We start from the raw sequence: 25,961 nt of genomic DNA, 5'->3' as shown, positions 1-25,961 counted from the left end.
GATGCATATGAACCAACAAGTTCACAGAGATGAATCTGATATTAATCTTTACCAACTATTTAGTGAACTCAAACAAGAATGGAAATCAACTTCTCTTTAGTCATTGTATTCAAGGATAAACATTATCAGACACAGACACAGACACAGACACACAGACACACACACACACACAAACACACATACACATACAGTGGGGCAAAAAAGTATTTAGTCAGCCACCAATTGTGCAAGTTCTCCCACTTAAAAAGATGAAAGAGGCCTGTAATTTTCAGCATAGGTATACCTCAACTATGAGAGACAAAATGAGAAAAAAAAATCCAGAAAATCACATTGTCTGATTTTTAAAGAATTTATTTGCAAATCATGGTGGAAAATAAGTATTTGGTCACCTACAAACAAGCAAGATGTCTGGCTCTCACAGACCTGTAACTACTTCTTTAAGAGGCTCCTCTGTCCTCCACTCGTTACCTGTAGTAATGGCACCTGTTTGACCTTGTTATCAGTATAAAAGACACCTGTCCACAACCTTAAACAGTCACACTCCAAACTCCACTATGGCCAAGACCAAAGAGCTGTTGAAGGACACCAGAAACAAAATTGTAGACCTGCACCAGGCTGGGAAGACTGAATCTGCAATAGGCAAGCAGCTTGGTGTGAAAAAATCAACTGTGGGAGCAATAATTAGAAAATGGAAGACATACAAGACCACTGATAATCTCCCTTGATCTGGGGTTCCATGCAAGATCTCACCCCGTGGGGTCAAAATGATCACAAGAATGGTGAGCAAAAATCCCAGAACCACACGGAATGACCTGCAGAGAGCTGGGACCAAAGTAACAAAGGCTAGCATCAGTAACACACTATGCCGCCAGGGACTCAAATCCTGCAGTGCCAGATGTGTCCCCCTGCTTAAGCCAGTACATGTCCAGGCCCATCTGAAGTTTGCTAGAGAGCATTTGGATGATCCAGAAGAGGATTGGGAGAATGTCATATGGTCAGATGAAACCAAAGTAGAACGTTTTGGTCTAAACTCAACTCGTCGTGTTTGGAGGAGAGAGAATGCTGAGTTGCATCCAAAGAACACCATACCTACTGTGGAGCATGGGAGTAGAAACATCATGCTTTGGGGCTGTGTTTCTGCAAAGGGACCAGGACGACTGATCCGTGTAAAGGAAAGAATGAATGGGGCCATGTATTGTGAGATTTTGAGTGAACACCTCCTTCCATCAGCAAGGTCATTGAAGATGAAACATGGCTGGGTCTTTCAGCATGACAATGATCCCAAACACACCGCCCGGGCAACGAAGGAGTGGCTTCGTAAGAAGCATTTCAAGGTCCTGGAGTGGCCTAGCCAGTCTCCAGATCTCAACCCCATGGAAAACCTTTGGAGGGAGTTGAAAGTCCGTGTTGCCCAGCAACAGCCCCAAAACATCACTGCTCTAGAAGAGATCTGCGTGGAGGAATGGGCCAAAATACCAGCAACAGTGTGTGAAAACCTTGTGAAGACTTACAGAAAACGTTTGACCTCTGTCATTGCCAACAAAGGATATATAACAAAGTATTGAGATGAACTTTTGATATTGACCAAATACTTATTTTCCACCATGATTTGCAAATAAATTCTTTAAAAATCAGACAATGTGATTTTCTGGATTTTTTTCCCCATTTTGTCTCTCATAGCCGAGGTATACCTATTATGAAAATTACAGGCCTCTCTCATCTTTTTAAGTGGGAGAACTTGCAGAATTGGTGGCTGACTAAATACTTTTTTGCCCCACTGTATAAAAATTGTGAGCTGCCCAGAGTAACCCATTGGGGGAGATGGGCGGCATACAAATTTAATAAATAAATAAGTAAATACATACATAAATGTGTGTGTGTGCATATATGCAAAAGTGGGAATCTATGTGCTTGATTATATAGACGGGAAGTGTCTATGACAGGCAAGTGATTTAAAGAGTAAGGTATACTTTATTAATATGATATAAAATATCTTTATACCTTGTGAATGATGTGTGAATCCAGTATGAAATGAAAGGACACTCAAGCTGTTGAAAATCCCAGAGATAACTTGGCAATAGAAGTCAGCAAACAAAAACAAAAAACTTATGGCATACCCCAGTTAAAATGTAATATTGCTTTCAGGAGTCATCATCTTACCTCTTAGATGGAGTGAAGAAAGTGTGTATTTAAATAAAACCAGGTCCAGATTAAATTGGAGCCTTGATTCTACTAGTTTGCAACTGATGGCTTAAATGACCAAAATAAGGATATTTTAATCTCCTCTTGATGAACTCTGCCTGTCTTACCAGAACTTTTAAAATTCCACTTACTGAGTGGCAACATTTAAAGTCTGCTTTAGTCAGAGTTTGATGGTACCTCCAATAAAAAAATGATTTGGGGCATATAATAAGAAATAATTCAGACTGAAATAATAATGATTTTGTTACTCATATATATAGTAGCAAAGAATATAATGTATTCGTATCAACATTTCATGGACCACCACATGAATTTCTCTGAAGTGTCACATGAGAAAAGGAATAGAAGAAATAATTACTTGTGGGAATGATCAGTGAATAATCTTTCATTTTGATTTACTTATAATCATGTGCATGCAGAACTCAGTGGAGATTATTTCTCAGTAAACCTGCATGTTATCAGACTGAATGCATTCAAAATACGCAGAATACTTCTATTGTAAAATTAATGTGTTTATGCAAATAATAATGGTCCTTTTTTTTTTATGTTTAAATAAAATTGAATGTGGTCAGCATCTTATATGCAGCAATGGAACTGGGTGTTCTTGTTCAAACGGCAAATTAATTGATGCTCCCCAGTAGAGATGTGCTTGCAGAATTGCCCAACCTTTTCTAGTGTATTTTAGGAAATAAAAATGTGAACTAGGCAAGGTGAGCTGCTTAAAATAGTTTCATCATGTCGCAGATTTATTCTGTGTATACCTTTAGCTTATGTTCTGCACTGTGATGGTATTCTTGGCATAGAAATAATTCTTACCATAAATATTGCTCAGTAAGGAGGAATAATAAGGAATATGAATATGTGGGTGTGTGTATTTGTAACCTATCCTGCCAATGTAAGACTAATATTGCCTTGGGACAAAAACTTCCCCTGCCCACTTTCTCCATGTCATGAATAATTTTCTACAAATTATTCTACACCTTTATTATGTTCCTACCTTTCCTAAAGTAAACTAAATTAAATAATCTCTGCTTTACTCTTAATATGGGTATTCAAATCCCCCGATTGTGCTGAGCCCCCTGTGGTTTGAGCTTCTATAGCAAAAGATGAGGCAGAAAATTCGCTTTATTTTCCAAAAGGTCTGTTGAATTTTTGAATGTATTGCTTTTTTTCCATGCTGTTTTATTTTCTTTCCCCTCTTCCAATCAAGATAAAGTAGGGTTGCTTTTCAGGTCCTTTCTGTTCAATGTAAAATGATGTTGACTAGTTCCCATGGAATGGCTCAGACCTGGAAGAAATGTCTTTGAGAAGCAGCTTGGGTTGTGCTAATGAGGCTCTAATTCAGAATGGAAATTAGTCTGTTTAAACATACGTTGCTGCTCTTTCACAAAGAATGCTGTCTTGATTACTGAGGCAAAGACCTGGATTGGAAAGTTAATTTTGATGTTGGTTGTGGGCAAGCTAAAGGATTCCTGAGAAGCAAATGTAATCAGTGTTGCCACAGAATTAAAACTGCTATGCTGAGAAGCTGAAGGGAGTTACATGAAGACTTCAGGGAAACCTGAAGTTGCATTCTGAGACTTCAGTTGACCTCCAGGATAGCCCTTTTCTGCCCCTTCACATGATACTCACTGAAAGAGGAGCTAGAGGGAATTGTTCATAAATATTTGGAGTCACTCTTCATAGGCATTTTATGGCACAGAAATCACATGATTATATAGTCACACTAAGTTACAAAGCTAATGTCACTTTTTAACTAGATATCCTCCCCAGCCTATCTAGTTTTAGTAATGATGTAGTATACAAAGGAACCATTAATATTTGGGTGGTTAATTTATTAATATGTATCAATAAATACATATATCCCAATATGTATTCATATGTACATATATACCTAGCCCAACACTAATAGGAATAGTTAATTAAATGATGGAAGTTGGGGGAAATGGGAAAAATTATTCACCCTAAGAGGATAGCATCATCACAACTGAGACTTTTTTGTACCGATTTCTGTTCCTGAGATGATGATGATTAAAATTTATATGCTGCCCATCTCCCCCAGAGGGTGACTCTGGGCAGCTCACAATTAAAATCCAAAACAATAAAAACAGTAAAAATATAAATATCCATATTAAATTAGCTAAAAAATAATTCTATATAAAAAGACTATATACAATTCAGGATGCTGGGGCGAGCAGTACTGATTATCCCACCAGCCAATTCCAATAATGCGAGCCCCCATCAGGCCTCCAGGCCATCTGGCATAGCCAACATTTCAAACTCTTCTGGAAGGCCATGAGAGTGGGGGCAGACCACACCTCAGGTGGTAAGCTGTTCCACAAGGTGGGGACCATGGCAGAAAAGACCCTGTTCCTAGACCCCACCAGCCAAAATTCCTTGATTGGTATGGTCTGCAACATGCCTTTTGTGCCAGACTGAGTGGGGTAGGCTGATATAACAGGGGCGAGATGGCTCCTCAGATAGCCTGGTGGCATGAAGAGCTTTAAAGGTAATAACCAACACCTTGAATTGGACCCAGAAGCAAACCAGCAACCAATGCAGCTCGTGTAAGAGGTGTTATATGTGCCCCACTGGGGGTGTTCAAAACCATCAGCACAGCTGCATTTTACGCCAAATTATTATGAATAACAGGTGCAGCTTGCCAAATTTAAGAATGGATAAATTTAATCATAGATATTATAAAACGGTTAGTATATTTTAGTAATTTTTCCCCCCTAACAACAACAGATAGAATTTTAAATGATATTTGTATAAGTATCAGTAAGGCTTCATTAAAAAGTGAAGTAAAATGTGTAATTACATTATAAATTATTTGTTTGCTTGCTACTACAACACACCTTCTCCATTTCTGGAGACTGGGAGACCAGGGCATGAAACATTACAGCCTTATAGTTACAGCTAGTAAGAACATGCGGTGAAGCTTATTATAGAACTGTATAACATTAGACTCTAAGTAAAGATGCATTTATTTTTATTTATGTCTCATATTACTTTCTTGTCAAAATCCAGAATCCTTGTGGTTCACAAGTTTAATTACAGGCTTGGAAGCTGCCTCAGTAAAATGTAAAAATGCACACTCTGTATCTGTGTCCCCATTACACTTAACTTTTCAAATGAAAAGTATTTGTTCTTCTACTGATAAGTGTGACTCTGTATACCTGTCACACACACCTGCTTAATTCTGCCCTTCCTCCTAGATAGAATGAAGCATTTTGGCTAGCTTGACAAATTTTTGTCATTTAAAAGCAGCAAAATCTCAGCACAGTCCTCTTGTATTAAATAAAACCTTTTTGGCTAAATTTAACGGTAGTAATATGTATTTTTTTTTCTTTTTATCACAATGGAAGTGCACGATCAGGATTATTTGCCATATGTTTCACAGTCTCTTGGATTAGCTCTGCCCTTTTTTTCTTTTCTTTTCTTTTTTTTTTTTGGTTCTCTATGCTTTTCTTAAAAAAAAAATCATTCCATTGGCACTGTGGAGACGTTATGGGAACTGGATTTCTTTTTCTTATTGTTGTTCTTGTGACTGTCACTATTACTTGGATTTCTTTGCCATTTTTTTTAATGACAAATGGCAGCCAAGTTAACTTGCAATCTCTTTATGTATTCCTTATTTATTTGGGGGATTTATACCCCACCTTTTTACTAGGAGCAACAATAACAGTAAAAACAAATACCTAAAAGTACGGTTTAAACATATTTAAAACTCCATGAAAATGCAGTTATACAAACAGGACAAAATATAGACATCTTCTCTCCCCGCAGATTCAGCAGACTATAAAGCCTAAAACTGGTTATATACCAGAGGTTCATCTAAAAAAAAAATGTAGAATACATGTAGAAGAAAAATAGAAAAAAGAAGCTAGCTTGGCCTTCCTTGGAATGAAATAGCATAGGCTGGGAACAACCACCAAGGCTGTTCTTGCATTCTCATGAGGTGTTGCTTTTGACCATTACCTGATGCAGGGAAATCAACTAAGCCTTCATCCTTAAGTGGTCTTCTGTACTTTTTAACAAAACTCTCATTCATAGAATTAGATAACATAAAATATAAAACAGAGGTTGCCTTCTCAGAGAATAGAAATCCAGGAATACCCAGTTCAAGTCAGAGGCAAGAGGATCACACTTACTGCCCCTCCTCCTTGGCCAGTTTTACATGAAGAAAGTTTATGTGCAGATGACCTGTATACACAAACATTAAGCATTTAGTCACAGAAACCTGGAACAAACCATGTATTAACATCTCATGCATTATGATACCATTCACAAATGATGTGAATTATGCAATTGTGTCCATTGTTCAACTGATGCAAATTAAATACATAATTCATGGCATTTGTGTGATGGTGTCCTGATACATGTGATGCCACTACTTCATCTTGCTCTGTCTGCAAATGCCTATACATTAGGAAGTAGTATGTGGGAACTGGAAGCACAAGCATTGATCACAATTCTTATTCTCTGCCCCGTGCCCTTTGCTTTCTCCAAACTTTGGGGCATTCCTAGTTTTCAACCTCCTGGGAGGAATTTAGGCATTCATTCTCCTAGCCATCTTCCTTTCCACTTAGTTTCACAAAATGTTTGACATTCTGCCCATTTATATGCAAGACCTAAACATGTCTTGTGCAATAAAGCCATCAGTGTTAAAATGGCTTCTGTTTCTGAGATAGACCTGGCGGCCAGATTGTTTATGATACAAGGTGCTGTCAAGCACAGACTGGCAGATTGAAGTAGAAGCTTTTTAATCTATTGTTTTCTGCAGTAGGTAATTTTCAGTCTAAATTGTAGCAGTGTGAAGGGCAATGTTTTAAAGACAAAAGTGATTACCATATGTTGATTTTCACAGTGTTGATAGCATGAGGAAAAACAAAATATTTAATTACTATGGGAATGCTAATGAGTAAACAGTTTGCATATGTAGAAGCAATATTCTCTTACACATACACCCACACCAATGTGTATGTATATAAATCCTCCATAGAGATCCACCTCCAAGATATAGTTTGGGCATTTAGCATGAACTGGAATGAACAGAACATCACACTATTCACCAGAAAGATTGTATGTTCTTATATAGCTTTGGTGAGAGAGAAGGCAGGGTAAAGGGACAAAGAATGCTAGTTTTAGGGATCAAATAAAATCCTGTATGCTTAATACATCCATCTAGGCAAATATTCATATTCTGAAAAATTAAATTATTGCCTTTATAAATAGAATTAAATATTGAAGTATGCTGTGAAGGGAAGGAAATAAGAGATGGGATAGTAAAACAGAGGAATGAAAAACTGAATAAACAAATTAACTGAAGGAGGATAAAGTAAGAATGGTTCAAGCAGTATGTGAATGAATGTAAGTTAAAAAAAAAAATCACAACCATGGTTCATTTAGAGGAGAGACCGTTATCAAACAAATGTAGCCCAGGTGGCAATGAGATATGTTTGGAGTGATAGCAGATATAGAAAAATCTACTTCTGAGTTCCACTCCCCGTGATTCTTTCACTTATCCAAAAAGCTATGATTGGAGCAATTAATAGCAAGGACCACTCTGAACTTAGAATGATCCTTTTGATCCCTAAAACTAGCATTCTTTGTCCCTTTACCCTGCCTCCTCTCTCACCAAAGCTATATAAGAACATAGAATCTTTCTGGTGAATAGTGTGATGTTCTGTTCATTCCATTGCACGCTGAATGCCCAAACTAAATTTTGGAGATGGATCTCTGTGGAGCATTTTGATTTTATATGGAAGGTTAGAGATGAACATCCGACCACAAGGGACTTAAAACTACATCAAGTTGCTTCACTGTGCATCAGGTTTAGGCTTTACTCCATGTTGGAGCACAGTCTTATTATACAAAGAAGGGGAGAGATCCTTGGCCTGTAGGACACAACAGGTATGGGACAGATTGTGAGAAGGCTATGTATAGGTGGAATACTCCAGAGTCAGTATGGGGGGGAATCACTTGCCTGATTCTTTTCTAAAGCTAGAATACGAAACTAGAATTGCATACCTGCCAACTACATGACAGTGGTGGGTTAAAAGACGTAACCATAATAAATGCTCTCTTCAGAGTCTGACAAAAAAACACTGAGTGGTAGAGATTGAGGATTGATGGAGAAATGGAGTTGAGAAAACAATGGAATAAAAAAAGAAACTTGGAAGTATATGTTCAGCAGACTTCTGTATTTTGCATTTGTATCCATTCTTTTTTTTCACTGCATGCATTTGGGCTGCTGGAAGTGCTTGGTCTTTGAGGGAGCTTGAGTAGGTAACCTCATACCAGAGGTTATCTGGTATGTTATCTCTCCTTTTACATTTTTTATCTACTTTCTCAAAGAGCTCCTCCCATGGTGATTGCTTCAAGAGTCCTTAATGTGTGCTTTCTCGCCCTCTCTCTCTTTATCGCTGAACTTAATTTTTTCTTTTGAAACACAAAATGAAGCTGCACAGAGCATTTTATGATGCAGAGTGCAGTGATCAGCCTTCACAGCATGAGGTGGTTTTTATGTGGTTGAGTGAAAAGTCTATAATGTGTTAAAATTCTGCCTCAATTTGATCAGCTATCCTATTTATCTAATGTTTGCTCTCTCTTTTACAAGAACAGCTGCTTTTTTTTTAGGAAAAAGAAATTGATAGGCCAATAACATTTATGCTACCTGCTGACATGTAAACAAATTGTTTATCCATTTCTAACATAAAGAGAAAGAAAATCTTCAGTAGATTTTTTCCTACCTCATTTGTGTAAAAAAGATTCATCCCTTTAACCCTATCAAAACTTGCACATCAAAAATGTAATAGTGGCTCTCCATAGCAACTTAAACTTTCATCAGTGCCTTACAAGCTTTCCAGCTTCCTGTACTTCCATCAAAACCCAGGGGAGTTTATCATGAGGCAAAGTTTCTCATGTGGGCTTTGCTTGTTTCAGATCAAAAAACTCAAACACAGGGGGACTGCAGGGCACTGAATAGATCTTAATGGAAAGAAAAAACAGAAATACTCACTTCAGAAAGATTGTATAGACTTTAAAGCACATTCACTGAACTGTGTTTCCAAAAGGAATTCCTAAAGCAACTTCGAAATTAGACTAAATAAACAAACAAGTAAGGAAACCTCTTTTATGAGAACAGAATAATTTTCTGAATCTGTAAGACAGGTTTTGAGATAGCACTAAAACACTGTGGCTGTTTTCTCACATTAGTGAAATGACACTGACCTGCACTAAGCCTGGTGTTAATTGTGTTTAGTGTTTTTTCATGGATTGGCGGTGGTGAATCCGTTTGGTTAGTTTCTAGTTCAATGTTTCAAGCAAGCCCAGGGTATTAGTTAATTAGGGAACCAGGTTAAGTATGTTGTGTGGATCTGACCGTTGTAATGATTTCAGCACATACCATAAGTTGAAGTAGATGCTAAGGACTAGAAGGGGGAATTCAGTATAAACCTGATAGTTCTTTCCTTAGCATTTGCAATTTGTCTGAAGTTCTTGGGGTGTGTGTGTGTGTGTGTGTAATGTTGAGATAGCTTCCCTAAAAACATATTTCCATTCTTTGTAATGCTAGTGACTGATATGATGAAGATTGCTACTTTTTTCCTTATAGGGACTCTTTATGAAATATTTAATAGGAGAAGCCCTTAGCCTCTTCTTCCAAATACACTTCCGTAGAAAGTATATTCCATAGCCTTGGAGCCATACAGGAAAAGGACCTTTCATATGATACTTAATAGTCAAGCTTCTGGAAGTGGAGAATCTTCAGAAGGGGATCTAAGTAATTGGACAGATTCACAATGTGAGAAGCTGTCACAGAAATTATCAGCCCTGAGACTTCAAAGATCAGTTTTAGCACCTTAAATTGTGTCCAGTACACAACTGAGGGTCAGTGTGATGGAATGGAATTATGAAGGCCAGGCTCAGAGAGATAAGCATTTTCTTAGCTCGGCGATGGAGCGTGGGAACTACAAGAGGATGAGACTGGCACCTCCCTGAGGAATTCATACTGTTGTGGCTGGCTGACTTGGGAGATGGGTTTCAGTCTGGGAAGATTCTTGCTAGAGGTTGTAGCTAATAAACATAGCTGAACTGATTTTGCATTCTCTCTTGGAGTTCCTTGGGCTAGGCCTGACAGTCAGTATAGATTGTTCAGCACAGGCATTATAGGATCCTGATACCTAGCACCAGTCAGCAACCTGCAATTTCACAACACTTTTCAAGAGTAGAACCACATAGTGCACTGCATTAGTTGAGACAAGTTGCAATCAAGGCATGAATATGTGTGGCTAAGTCTGACTGTCTCAGCGCAGTGACCACAATTGTGCAAACCTGCCCCTTGTCACCTACCAATCCAGCCAGAGTTGGAATTTAGGGAGTATCCCCATACTGTGAAGCTTCTCTTTCCAGGGGAGTACAATTACATCCTGAAGAAGCTTTACCTCAGTCCCAGAGTTCAGCTTTTTTCTTACTAACAGCAGTTCCACCTTGTCTTGGATTTAATTTCAGCTTATTTTTCTTCATCCAGTCAATTATCAAGGTTAGGCAACATACGAGGGTACCGATTGTTTCTTTGCCATTAAAAAGTATGGAGCAATAGAGAGGAATGCTGTCAGCATACTGAGGGCATCCTATCCTAAAGCTTCCATCACAGGAGACAAAAGAGAACCCTATGGAAGTCAAACAGCCATTCCCCAGCACCACTTTCCTATGACAACAAAGACTTGAATGACTGTAAAACAATTTAGTTTTTCTCTTGTATCCCCTCACTGCTTTTTGAAGTGCAACTCTCAATGTCCCACTCTAAAGCCAAATTCACATTGCACATCCAGGCATAGGTGCACATGCCTTTCTCAAATACAGATGGGTAAATTTGACCATTCCCATCTTATTTCCTTTTTTCTCCCTTCCGTTTCTCTCAACCATAGCAAGCATACCCAGTTTTTTTTTCCCCCCTAACTCATCATCTACTCATACGACCTGCCCAAGTTTGCTGCTTGCCAATTATTGCCTCAAAGGAGCAGTCTGGCTTTATTTGTCCCAGACCGCTTGATTGATTCTTCTTGCAGCCAATCAGATGCTTATCCAGTATTTCCAAATACATAATTTGAAGAAGTCTAGCTTTGTTTTCTCACTTTTTTTCAGTGCCTTCTCTCATTGTCATACATTGACACTGTTTAAAAAATATATATATAATTTTTGTTCTCATTGAAATGTCCTTATCCTCCATGGTAAATCTGTGAGTGCCTTTCTCCTTAGCATCAATCTTTTCTTTACACACACATATGCACTCGCACATACATTGTCCATCTTTTGCTCTTCCTCACAGCTAACCTGAAGAACAATTCCTCCTGTCCTTGAGTTGGTAGAAAAGTATATTGGCATAAATTGTGCTGCCCCTGTGGCTGTGCCTGCTCTTTCTCATGTTAATGTGGGGCAGTGTCAGGGTAGCAATTGGTAGATCCCCCAGCTTCCTTTCCCTTCCCTTCCCTTCCCTTCCCTTCCCACCCATCATCGACTACTGGTGGGAAAAACATAAACCAGCACCAGCATCATCACTGAGGTACCCTGGATTGTTCATGTGGTAAGATTTGTTTTGGGAGAAGAAGGAAAGCACCTTTTGCATGTCGGAGCAACCAAAGGCAACTCTAGACTGCCTCTGCTGCAGGATGAGCATGAGACAGAGGTGACATCAGAAGATAAGTCCCTCAGAAATGGTTATTGAGATGTTTTCATGCCCCAGTTTGTATGACTTGAGGATGAGCCTTTTATATATTCTTGAGCCCACCTTCATGTCTTTGCCACCAGCTGTAAGTTCAGTATGTGTCCAGTTATTGCCAGTGTGGTATAGAGATTAAGGTGTTGGACTGGGACTGGGGAGATCCAGATTCAAGTCCACTATTCACTATAGAAGCCCAGTGGGTGACTTTGGGTCAGTCATTCCCTGTCAGTTCTCACAGTAGTTTCTATTTCATTATAAAGTTTTCTCAGAAGTTGAATCAGTGTTCTGGTACACTCATTAGCCTTAATGTGCTATTATTATAAGTTGCATTTTCCCCCTGTAATATAATTTGTATTATAAATGAAATATCTATAAAATATGTTGTTTTAAATGACCTTTCATATATTACTGGCCAGAATGGTCTCACCATATTCAAAGATATGTGAATGCTGTTAGTTACCAACTAAATTTTTATCCACATCTGGTCGTAACAGGAAATTGCAAAGGTTGAATTTCTCAGTTATATTGAGAAAAAAGTCCACATGGACTGAAATGTTATGGCTGGTGGCATCATGTATTTTTTATAAGTATAAACTTGAGATTTGGCCTATCCAGTATTCTACATATGTCACTTTAAAAGTCTGTTCTTCAAGATCCAATCTCTTCTCCATTTATAGCCTGCCTTTGCTACATGAAGAATCTTAAAAATGTAGATGTAAGACTAATTAAAAATCACAAATCAGTTGAAATAAATAACTAGATTAAAGTGTTTTGTTACATTAATTACACTGGGACTAACTTGATTTAGATTCAAAATCACTGTTCTTCCCCCCCCCCCTTCCCAACTGGGTTAAAAGCATGCAGATATTCTGTGATGTTAGACACAGAACCAGTAACTGGAAGAATATGTATAAAGTATTTAATAAAAATAGACATTGCATTAATTTACATGGAATCTAATTATTAGCTGTTATGGCATGTATACAATTTTCCTAGTAACTGAGAAAAATTCTGAAATAGCAGAAGTACTCAGAAAATAAAATGCTTACCTTTAAAAATATCTTGCAATATTGTATTTAGATATGTCTACCACTTTTTTTCTTTTTCCTATGTGTTCTTTCTCACCCTTGTTTCAATATACCTATCATATAATTTAACTTGGAGTATTTTTCAGATTAATGTTGGAAATCAAAAGCAAAGAAATGGTGATTTGCTAAAAAAAACAATGTAGCTGAGGAATCATATTTGGGTCATTTATAACCCCAGCATGGGAAAAATTCAAATAGGGAAATTTTTACAAGCAGTTGTTCTTTCAGTTAAGTTCCCCCCCCCCCCCAACAAATTCCATTTTAATGCCCCAACTCCAAAAATCCAAAATATTTCCTCAAGATATTTCATACAAACACACTTTGATGATGCAGGGGTCAGGCTTAGAAAGAAGGAATTGAGGAATTAATTATAAATATAATTTATACTTATATTATATTATAAATTATAAATTAATGCATTTATAAGCATTAGGGCTAAGCAGTGAATATTGATGAATGTGAACTGACTTGAAACATGGTAATTTTTTTTTCTTGTACCATTTTCAAGATTAATCAAGTTTATTAGAGCATAAGGTTTTGTGAGCAGCCTAAGCCCTAATGAACTTAGTCTTTTTTTAAAATATAGTAATTTTATTAAAAATTATAATTACAATAATAAAAACTAATACAAACTAAAGAAAATAAAAGAATAAAAAGAATAAAAAGAATAAAAAGAAAAAATAGAATGCGCAGAAAAAGAAAAAAATAGAAAAATAGAAAAGAAAGGAAAAATAAGAATATTTTTGTAAAAAGGGACAGCAGGAGATTTGTACTTTCAGACATGCAAGATTCTGCTAATGTAGCCTTACGATAAAGTAGAATTAGCTCATCTGGCTGTGTTTCCTGTTCGGTTTACCTGGGAGGGCTGACAACTCACCAGTTCTTCATTCTGCTGCAGTTGTCAGCTCTGTTTTTCACCCTTTCTTCCCCCAAAGTCCCAAAATATGGCAATTCTTGTGGATTTTGGGAGAGTGAGGAGTTCTACTATCTGGACTATTTATGCTTCAATTTGAAATATTTTAACCTTCTATAGTCATTAATTAATGGTAAACATAACATGGATTTCATCTCCTGCAGCACCTACCTTCCACTAGTGGCTGGAAAGACTTACAGAGCAACAGTAGTCATCTTCCACTAAATACTGTTTAAAACTCCACTATGGAATACCCATCCCCTGAAGTTCAGCAGGACCCCATCCTTCCATAAACCTTCTGAAAAGCACTCAAGACCTGACTTTTCTCCCAAGTGCTGGGAAAGGATGAGATTGGTGAGATGAACTTGTTGAGGGTGGCATAGGAAAGTTTAGCTGTGGGGCCAGGTCTTTTGGTTTCAATATTTGTTATTGTAGATAGATGCTATTTTATTTTTTGGTTGTGAGCCACCCAGAGTTTGGTACAAGATGGATGGCTATATAACTGTTTTAAATAAATAAATAAATTAATTAATTAATTAATTAAAAAAAAATAAAATAAATAAAATAAAATAAAATAAAATAAATGGTCAGAACCACTGCAGTAAACATAATATAAGAAAGAGCTGGCCCCTTAAGAAGCCACACTTGCATTGCATTGTCTGTATCATTTGTAACCTCTTGAGCTTCACATCTGTTGAGAATGAAATGCACTGTATGAACAGACACCACATCTATACTAGAAAGAGTTTGTGTTTCATTGTTAAAGCTACATGAAAAGGCAATATACCTTGGACCAATACACTCTATTTTTAGAGGCTAAGTGAACAGAGTAATAAATTAATGTCAGTGTCAAGCTCCATTAGTCTTTAAGGTTAATTATCTGACTAATCAAATACGCACTTTATTTCGACTCCACTTTCTTTACAAAAAATTAGTAAAGTACATCAGCATCTAGGAGGAATATTAATTAATGAAACAAGTTTTCTACTCCAATTTACAAAGTAAAGTACTGAATTCATATGTTGTATTTGTTAAATAAGGAAAGATTATTGCATCAGTCTAATGATTATACATATCATTACATACATATACATATATATAGCTTTGAAATCAATGGAAATTCATTTTTAGAATTCTCTTAAGGAAAGATTATTGCATCAGTCTAATGATTATACAGGTAAATAAGAATCAATTTAGAAATCTTACCAGAAGTTTCCAGAATATATATAATCTCCACATACACGGACAGACATATACATACACACATAGAAAGAGTCATGTACAAAGAGAAAGAGTAAATTCATTTTTCATTGTCTATAAAATAACACTGCTTTGTTTACTTCTTACTGAAGTTTGTTTTATTTGACATATTAGAAACAGTCAACTATTTTTACTGGGCTCCATAGGGAAAGTCCTAATATAAACAATCAACAGTGTTGTGCAAGGCAGAATATTTTCTGTCATTGTGAACTATACTCTGCACAATAACATATATGATTCTTCTCTGGCAGGGAATTTTGGTAACTACTGTAATTTGATAAAGCTTTTCAATTCATCCACACTGTGACAACTATGAAGAATGAATAAATTTGTATCCCTTTCCCCTTTAAAATATACAGAACAGCATATGACAGCAACAACAAAAAAGAAACATTAGCTTTGAAATCAATGGGAATTCATTTTTAGAATTCTCTTAAGGACAGGGCAACATAAGCATCTTCAAGGAGTAGGGGAAGTGACAAAATATATATTGTGACATCATGACACAAGCTCCCTTATGCACTTGAATGCCATGCCCGGGCACAAAGATGAAAGAGCTAGCTTGCCTCATGACATTATAACACGTTTCCTTATTTTGGCATGGTTAGGTGCTGAAACCTATGAACATCTGTGGCAGAGACTCTTGGCAGTTTTAATTATATAATACACTGATTGATATGATTTCTGGCTGGAATTGCTCTGATAGAATCTCTAAGTTGAACAGAAGACTTTACCTTAATACAAGATATGCAACACATACAGTACAAATAGTTTCAGGATAATACTACTTAGTTTTAGCAGATCCCATAACAAAGATTACTAATCTCTTTATTGACTTTAATGCAGCAGTAAGGTAAATAAAATGGCAAGGTACAATCATTTCTAAGTCAGTTCAAAGTGCTTATAAACATTCACATGGAGTTTTATCACACCCAACCTCTATTAGTATACAGCTCTGGACTGCTCATATGTTACAATTAAATGAGAAATGTAAATTTGTATTTGTTGTTCAAGTGTTTTTGTTTGCCATCACAAACAAAAACAAAGCAAAAGACTGAAGAAAGGATCCATCATTTTCACCTCAAATTATACATTTCTTGATAGAAGATATTGTTCAATGAAAAGTACTCAAAGCATGTGAAAAATCAATTCTAGGAATAGAGTCATGCATTTTTCAATCCTTTTATGCTGTTTTCCCAGTGTATTGACTTTCTGAAATAAGATAATATCACATACCTTGTCAGTGGGACAAACATTCAAGATCATAGTAGGAGTCTGTAATAATATTCTAGGAAAAACTTGAAGACATACTTGGTTTTCACTCTCCAGGACATCCTGCTGCTTTTTCTCACCCCTGTCTCCTATTGTCCCCCAAACTCTCAACTGTGTATAATTGTATAGCACTGTTATTCTCTCATTACCTGCCTCCTAATTAAGCAAAACCTATCTCAAAATCCTCATGGTACAAAAGCTATTTGTTTGTTTTTAAATTTTCTCCAAATTATCTAAAACTTCTTGGTTTAACTCATCTTACTTTTGCTCATTGATTGATTATGTGACATCAAGTTAGTATTGACCTTTGGTGAGTACAAAGATAGTCTTGTCCATGATCTCCTGGCTGTTCAGGTCTTCCAACAGTGCACCTATCACTGCTGTAATCAAGTCCTTGCTGCTAGTTGTCCTCTTCTATTTCCTTCCACCTTTCCCAGTATTATAGGCGTCTTAAGAGACCTGCATCTTGGCATAATGTGTCCAAAATATGATAATTTGAACTGGGTCATTTATGCTTTCAGTGAGAAATCCAAATTCATTTGTTCAATGGTATATTTGTTTGTCATCTTGGCTATCTATGGTATGCTCAGGAGTCTTCTCTAACACCAAAATTCAAAAGTGTCAATACTTTTTTTTTTCCATCCTGCTTCTTCAAATCCAACTTTCTTCTCCATACAGTATCACGGGGGGGGGGGGGGGAGGAGTTGCCTGCACAATTCTCATCTTTGTACATCCCAGCATCTGAATATCTTTTTCCAAGTACTTCATTGCTATTCTATCAAGTGCTAGTCTATTCCTTGACTGCTGGTTCCTTTATTGTTGATAGTTGGTCCTAAAAGGCAGAAGCTATCCATCACTTCAGTATCTTCACTGTCATTTCTAAGGCTGGTTAGCTATATATGTTGTCATTAGTTTGGTCTTCTTTACATTTAATTTTAGTTCCATTTTTTTCTCTGTGCTCCTTTACTTTCATTACTACAGTTTCGATACACTGGCATTTTCAGCTGTCAGAGTAGTGTCATTAGCATAGCACAGGTTATTGATGTTTTCTCTTACCATTTTAAAACCATGCTCATCTTTTTCTAATCCAGTTTCCCTCCATATATTTTCAGTATATAGATTGAATAAATAAACAGAGTATGCACTCTTGTCTCATTTTTCTGATAATGCCCATTAGTCAGTGAAAAACTTAATATTTTGAATTTAAGAGGGTGTTTATATGTATGTGTGGGTACATTAATATAGCAACATTTCCTTTTCTCAAATTATACGAATGAAATTATACCAAATTATGTGTTGGGTTTGTGGGTAGAGTTGAGTAGTTGAAATAAGAAAAAAAAAATTATGTATGTTGAAAAAAATAGTACGATGTAATGGGACTGAGGACAACTAATGTATAAATGGAACCTCACTGAGGTAAAATCAGCAGCAAATATATTGAAGGATGTGGAATGGGCCTGAACTGTGACATTGAATTAGGTCCCCTCCCGCCCCCCGGGGAATCCTTGTTTTGGTTCTTTATTTCATTTTTTCTTACCTGACAAGTACATAATAGCCATCAACTATGCTGGCTGAGAATTCTGGAAGTTGGAGTCCCAAGATATTTCAAAGATGCCAGGTTAAGGAAGGCTATTCTAAACTTAAAACACTGGATGTATTCTATTTTCTTTGGAAATTCTGTTTTCATATTTATTCCTGAGTAGACTGGGTAAAACATCAACATAATAAAATACAAGAAAACAAAAATGGAGGAAACAATTAAATAAAATCTTATTGCTCTAGTGTATAAACTTCTTTAAGAGGCAAACTGAACTCCTATATTTCTTAGTGTTGTAGCACCTTTACTGTCATAGATTCCTTGAGGGTGGGGGGTGTGCAGCCTCTTACAATGTTGCAGGCATTAGGTATTCAGCTAGAGATCCTTATTCCCATTCACAGAATTTCATTTGCCCAGGTTATCTTTGGAAAAAGAATGAGACCTAAATTTGTAGCTGGAAGTGAAATAGACCCTTTGCTGCATGTTAAAGAGGCAAAGGATTTTTTTAACATTAATTTTTTTTTTTAGTTTAATCCTATTTATATTGGAACGAAAAGTTGGGGATAATAAAAGTTCAAGAACAAACTTTTGAGAAAACCACCGCAGAGGGTTTTTTGTTTGTTTTTTCCATTTTGTTTGATTTGCATCTTGATCTGAATTTTCCTAAATTCACATATTTGATTCATTTCACAAACCCAAATGTTATCTTTTGAAATGTTAGGCTCTGAAGTTTGGGATGATTTTCCATTTAAAGAAAAGCATAGAAAAATACATAGGCATATGATTGTTAAATCAAATTGTTGGCCAAAAATGGGCAAAACTGTTAATAAAATGCTTATATCAGGAAAAATGTGTCCAAAATTACATACATTTTTTTCTGTAACCTTTTTCTTTAAAAAATCTCCATAATTAACTTTTTAAATGCATGCTTATATTTCTTTCATACTTCATTCCCTATATTTCTTACATTCCCTACTGATTTATATTTTATAAATATAATTTTTTATTTAATTTTTATCCTTCTTTGTATATTTATGTTACCCCCACTCCCACTTACCTGCTTATGTACAAGGATTTTTTTTTTTTAATGAACAGCTGGCATCTCTTGTAATATGAGAAATAAATTTATATATATATATATATATAGCTAGTGTGGTATAATAATCAGAGTGTGGTATAATTTTTGTAAACGTGTCTTGTTATAAATTTTAATTGCATATTTATTTATTGTTTTAATATGTTGTGAGCTGCCCAGAATCCCCCATTGGGGGGAGATGGGTGGGGACAAGTGAAAGAAAAGAAAAGAGAAAAGAAGAAGAAGAAGAAGGAAGGAAGGAAGGAAGGAAGGAAGGAAGGAAGGAAGGAAGGAAGGAAGGAAGGAAGGAAGAAAGAAAGGAAGAAAGGAAGGAAGGAAGAAAGGAAGAAAGGAAGAAAGGAAGAACAGGAATAGGAGCTCTGGGTTCAAATTTCCACTTAAGAAGCTCATGCAGTAATCTTAATTCTGAGCATTACTGTGACAATCAAAATGAAGGTGACATTTGCAGAGCTAAGCTATTCAGTGGAAATACAAGATTTTAAAAATGCTAATAGTGACAATACTTGATTTGCATGTTCAGCTGCCAGTCTTTAAATGCTGAAAGATCAAGTAATGTAGAATCCGCTAGTATTTTGCAGCTGAGTAAATAGTGCTTTGCATTGTGTGTGCATGTGTGGTGTGTTCCCTTCCCTCCTTTTGTAGCATATTATTCATCACCTGACTGGCAGGTTTTTGGGTTCTTTTTTTTTCTTTTTTTTCTTTTGGTACCATTTGGTACCATTTTATATATTGCAGGAGTTTTTCAAGCTGGCTAAGTGATCCAGGCCAGTTGGGATTACATATTGGGATGATGTGATAAAACGCACATGGTAAGCACAATATGCTACAAAACCATGATGATGTCATGAAGCACATTCAGAAAAAGGGCAGTGATTTAAACTGTCTTGCCTCTGGCTTTGCTATTCCTTCCATAAAACTTCGGCTTCTCTGACAGTCCTCCAGCATTTCAGTACAGCGTTTTCAAGCATTGCTATATTAGACTTTATTATATTACTTGGATATGTGAAAATGCATACATATATGTACCTGCCTGCATATGTGCGGCCATGCACACACACACACACACATACAGAGTTTATCTTCCAGCACTTTAATTTTGGAGGAAGATCCAAAAAGCAGTACCATCCTATTTAATATAGTTTAACGCATGCATATGCTAAACATAACCTTAAAATATAGCCAGTTGATCATTTTTATCTATTTATGAACAGTAAGATTCAGAGGGGCAAATGGCTCTTTGAATAGTTCAGGACCATTCAAACCACTGCCACTTTGCTTGACCTTCAAGATTTTGTCACATCTGTGTTGATAGTAGAATTATTGAATCTGTCTTGGCTATTTTCATAGGACTAGTTCCATATAGATCTTACTATAAGAGATTTCAAGGAGGGGATAAATAGGATGGTAGAAAAAAAATCAATTTAAGCCAGAGATACATTTAAACTCTACTTTTCATTATGTCCCACTTACAAAACACTTTTAAAGAAAAGGTTTCATTTTAACCCACCACAGTCATATTTTTAAAGCATTTATTTGTACATGTTCTAATTTATTTTAGCTTTAAAAATATTCCTCCAAACTGTAAGACAGCTGGATTCTTTGAATTAGTTAAATTATGTGCAGAAAATTTATAGAAGAATAGATAATTTCTATGCAGTGTTATCTTTTCATTAACCCCCAGTCCCACTCCCGCCCTATAACAAACACATTTTTATATAACAGGAGAGGAGCTAGATTGTTATCTACATGTAATAAAATGGATACATTTATAAAGTATTTTATTAGATCCTATACATGATTGTTCTATACTAGATAGAGCGAAATCACTGTAGAATTCACCTATAAGTAGTAACAATAAATACCATAAAGGTAAAAAATAAGTAAAGTCTGATTCAGTACTATATATAGTGTATTCAATCATTTATTACTGATCAAATGGTTCATGCATTATCTGATAACACCAGTTACCATTTACAAACACTGATTACTGGTTTGAAAGTAAGACTCAACTGTATTTAACCTTCTCTACAAGGCAATTCAGTCAAGGCTGCTGTTGCAGGAACCAAATTCCATGCAGAAAAATCAAAGCAGTATCTCTCATCATTCACATCCACAACATGTGATTCTTACCCAGACTACTTAATTTTTATGCATTGTTTTAAATCACTGTAAACTATCCTGGAAATCACTGGTTGAAAAGGCAGAGTGTATGTTTTAAAACAAACCAACCAACAAATAAATAAATAAATAGGAAATGTTTATATTGAAGACTGCTTCCAAATACGCATCATGACCTGGCTTATCTATGGTTTAAGTATTTCCAAATGGTTACTGTCTAGCACTACCAGTCAAAAGCTGGTACCAGTGTACCTACTTTATCTTCTCCTGATTAGATTTTCTGTGATAGATTGATAGAGAGGGAGGGAGGGAGGGAGAGAGAGAGAGAGAGAGAGAGAGAGAGAGAGAGAAAGATTTTTAAAAGTGTGAGAAAATATGAGAGGATTGCAAATGAAAGATAATTATGTTTTCACCTGCTCACACTAAAATTCTGTGAATGAAATATGGTGACTGCACAAAAAAACCCGACCTGGAAGCTTCCTTTGTTATCTAGCATGTAGCACTTTATCTTCAGTGCCACTGGAATGCAAGGTAAAACAGATGAACAGAAATCCTGTGTGATGGATTTGACAGTCCCAATCAATATTTCTACAATCTTTGGCAGACCCCAAAACCTGGAAATATATTGGGCCATGATCCATGGCTGCTGAAATGCATTCAACCTGATATATCAAAAGCTGTGAAAACCACTGAGACTGGATTTACAGTTTTCAGTGATAATTTAAGAGGTTGATCTACTGCAAATCTGCAGCAGAACATCAATGGCAAAACCCAGAAGCTTCCTGAGATGGCACTGAAGTCACTGCCATCCTTACCCAACCATTTTTCCATCGTAACTGTAAAAGTACAACCCAAAGCCTTGCAAAGAGCAGGAAAGACACAAATCTCTGTAAATTAAAGCCACCATTTTATCATTATCAGAATATTGGAATTATGAAAAGAAGTCCAGATTTAAAAACCTGCTTTGGAATAAAATGAAGAGCAGTTTAGACTGTTAAGAATGCTTATGAGTCAATGCAGGAAGTACAACTGCACTTCTGCATATTAGCAATGTGCTCCTGACACTCATGAATTTCTTGTTGAAGGAAACGCATGAGGCTGTTTGAAATCAAATAATGGAAATGTTATTAATTTGACTGTCCTGTACACGCACATATCTTTAACTTCAAATTGAGTCTCATGCAACTCTTCTTCATGAAATATGAACAAAGGAAATATATTCTTGGCAACGTTTCCAGAACTGCCACATTTTGCCCTGCAAAGTCATATTAATGAATATATAAATTATAAGGTTTTAAATACTATTAGTTGTGATGATTTATAAACAGAGGGGCAATACACTTGTGATCCAAATACACATGTCTTTATTAATACACACACACACACACACACACACACACACACTAATTTAGTTAAAAATTGCTATTCTTCCATCCATGAATTGTTCTATTAATTATTTTGCCCTTCTCTTTTTCTGCTGTTAAGCTTCATTCTGACTTGGACAAGGGAGTGGGAAGTGTTAAGTATACATTATCAGGAGATGGAGCTGGTACAGTATTTACCATTGATGAAACTACAGGGGACATTCATGCCATAAAGAGCCTTGATCGTGAAGAGAAGCCTTTCTATACCCTACGTGCTCAAGCAGTAGATATTGAAACAAGGAAGCCATTGGAGCCGGAATCAGAGTTCATCATCAAAGTGCAGGACATTAATGATAATGAACCAAAATTCCTTGATGGGCCTTACATTGCCAGTGTCCCTGAAATGTCTCCAGTAGGTAAGTAATGTTTTAAAGAACTGTTATCCTCAAATGTGAACTTTAAAGTTCATTTCAACTCTCTCCTTTTCCTTTCCTTTCCTTTCCTTTCCTTTCCTTTCCTTTCCTTTCCTTTCCTTTCCTTTCCTTTCCTTTCCTTTCCTTTCCTTTCCTTTCCTTTCCTTTCCTTTCCTTTCCTTTCCTTTCCTTTCCTTTCCAATTTGTGGTACAAATTAAGAAGATGATATCTGGACAATTATAGGTGTTAATGATATTGGCATATGAGGTACTTGCCAGATCACCTGCTTCTGGAGAATGAGAGATCATTGCTGATTTTGGCTGGTGTGGGTCTTCCGGGCTGTGTGGCCGTGTTCTTGAAGTTTTGTTTCCTAACGTTTCGCCAGCACCTGTGACCGGCATCTTCAGAGTGCAGGAGCACAGACAGGAGCAGTTCTTTCTGTGCCCAGGGTGATGTGACCCTTTTGTGGGTATTTATAGAGATCTGAGGGGGGGGGATTGGGTGTGTGTGTGGGGGGGGGTTGAGTTACTGAGTGGCTGCTTGTTTTGGTGTAAGCATCTGTGTGTATCTTCCTGGGGATTAGGCAGGGTTTTTCTTCTATTGAATTGTTAATGAGGGGCTGCTGGGGGTGATTAGCAAGTTCATTGTGTGAATTGTTCACATGTCCTGGTGGTTGAGCTGAGTTCCTTGACCTTTTGCAGGCTGTATTTTTCTTCAGGATTGGTAGCCAGGTTTTGTTGATTTTTAGACTCTCCTCTTTTTTATTGAAACTGTGCTGGTGTTTGTGAATCTCAATGGCTTCCCGGTATAGCCTGGTATAGTGGCTGTTGGTGTTGTCCAGTATCTCTGTGTTTTCAAATAGGATTTTGTGTCCAGTGTGCTTGAGAGCATGTTCAGCTACTGCAGATTTTTCTGGTTGCTGTAGTCTGCAGTGCCTTTTGTGTTCTTTTATCCTGGTATGGATGCTGCGTTTTGTGGTCCCGATGTATACTTGCCTGCAACTGCATGGTATGCGGTATACTCCTGCGGCGGTAAGGGGATTGCTGATTTTGCCTTGCACAGAGACTCTGTTTTTCTGACCTGTTACTTTCACGTAGATGATCGCTGAGATCATTGTGGTGGTGTTAACTTGCTTTTTGTGTATAGTCACATGCAAAAATGTAGGTACCTGGTCAAATTGTATGTTTCAATGAATCACTAAGTGAAGAGAATTTGACAAAACCTCTACACAGTAGAGCAGTGTTGTCCAAACTTGGCCACTTTAAGATGAGTGGACTTCAACTCCCAGAATTCCCCAGCCAGCATGGCTGGCTGGGGAATTCTGGGAGTTGAAGTCCACTCATCTTAAAGTGGCCAAGTTTGGACAACACTGCAGTAGAGAGTTAAATAATCTTTTAACAAATATGTGTGAGTACTTAGAGATTCAAAATAAGAAAACAGGGAATGTGGCGGGTGCCAAAGTTAGACATTTTTTCAGCTAGTATTTTGTAACACCTCCCTTTCTATAGCCAGCTAATAGTCTTTCTACTCTTACTTTTGGATTTCCCCCCACTTTTCCTTGCAGAATTCTTCTAGCTTGGAACTATTCTTATGTCTCCTTGCATTCACTGGGTGTTTGAGATCTCCCTTCAAATTTTTAATAATATTCCACTCTGAGGATTGTGAAGCCTGTTCCAAAGCCTTTATCTTTTTTGCCCTATACATATTTCACAGTTGATTTGTAGTTAGGTTTCAGATTGTTGTTTTGGTGAAATATTCAACTTTTGAACTTCAACTTTTTTACTGACTGTGGAACATTAGCTGACATCCTGACATTTAGTTGAATCTATTTCTTCTTCTATTTGCACAATATTTCTTGTACCACTGGCTGCCACACAATCATAAATCACCAGAGCCACCCTTGTGCAAGGTGTTCATCTCCTGAAATGTTTCACCCTTTTTTCTCGAAATGTATCTTGCATGGTTGTGGCCAGACAGTTCAGTGTTCTTCTATCGGTCCAAAATAACTTGGTTCCAAAATGTTTCAGGCTCATCAAAGTTTTCTTTGGCATACTTTAGATGATGAGTTTTGTGATGAAGTTGGATAAACATTTCATTTCTGACAATTCTATGCAGGTCATGGCCCTGTGAACAACTACTCTAGTGTCAGTTAAACTGTTCAGCAGGTCATTCACAGTGATCTGTGGGTTCTGTTTTACAGATCTGACTGGTTTTCAGGCAATTCTAACAGAGTTTTTTCTTAGTCATCTGGTAGCCTTCAAGAATCCCACATAACTTTCTTAGCAATGGTCTTCACAATTGAAATTGGTAGTTGAAAATGTTTAGAAAGGTTTTTTAAGGCATTTGACTCTTTGCAAGAATGAATTATGTTAATTTTCAAATATTCAGATGGCTGCTAAGAGTTTATGGTTTTGTTTTGTTTTTTGAAGTTAGACAGAATAATAATCATAATCTGAGAGATTAGAACAGTCAGAATTTGTTCCCCTGTAAAATTGTCTTCCCCTGGCTATTTGTAGACCTAATTAATAAATTTAAGTAAAAAGGAAAAGGAAAAAAAAAAACAAGTAACACTGTATCAACAGGGTGTTTAAACTTCTATCCTGATTCAGTGTTTTCTATTCTGAATCTATAAACTACACAACTACACAACTACACAAAAATAGTAAATATGCACTCAAATTTGGAGAAAAATGTTGTGTTTAACTTTGTACCACACAGAGGTTGTGTCAGCTTCTGTTTGCAGGAAAATATTGAACATACAATTGACCAGGATTTTGCCTAAATGTTTGTATGCACCTCTATCTGCTATATTATTATGGGAATGTGAGGTTGCATATATAGTACAAACAAATGTGGTATTGAGCCCAGAAACTGCCATGCAAATAAGAAGGCATTGCCATGTGGACCAAATGCCCTTTAGGTAGCTACATTCTAATGCTGTTCTACTTTTGGATTAACTTTGATTTAATA

General features: G+C 36.6%; 1 protein-coding gene across 1 annotated transcript in view; it reads left to right on the top strand.

The window, feature by feature from the left end:
* CDH12 (cadherin 12) overlaps positions 1–25,961 on the top strand; it is a 303,004-nt gene that overhangs the window by 159,296 nt on the left and 117,747 nt on the right. Inside the window, exon 3 of the mRNA XM_088130662.1 lies at positions 22,699–22,993. Coding sequence (XP_087986788.1) covers positions 22,699–22,993 — 295 coding nt within the window. The remainder of the gene's footprint in view (positions 1–22,698; positions 22,994–25,961) is intronic.

Source organism: Python bivittatus, unplaced genomic scaffold, assembly GCF_059951505.1.
Source record: "Python bivittatus isolate LINGU-HERP-01145 unplaced genomic scaffold, Pbiv_v1 ctg000840_np1212, whole genome shotgun sequence".
In the NCBI taxonomy this organism is placed as follows: domain Eukaryota; kingdom Metazoa; phylum Chordata; class Lepidosauria; order Squamata; family Pythonidae; genus Python; species Python bivittatus.
Note: the sequence above shows the minus strand (reverse complement) of the source record. Positions and strands in the feature narration are given on the sequence as shown.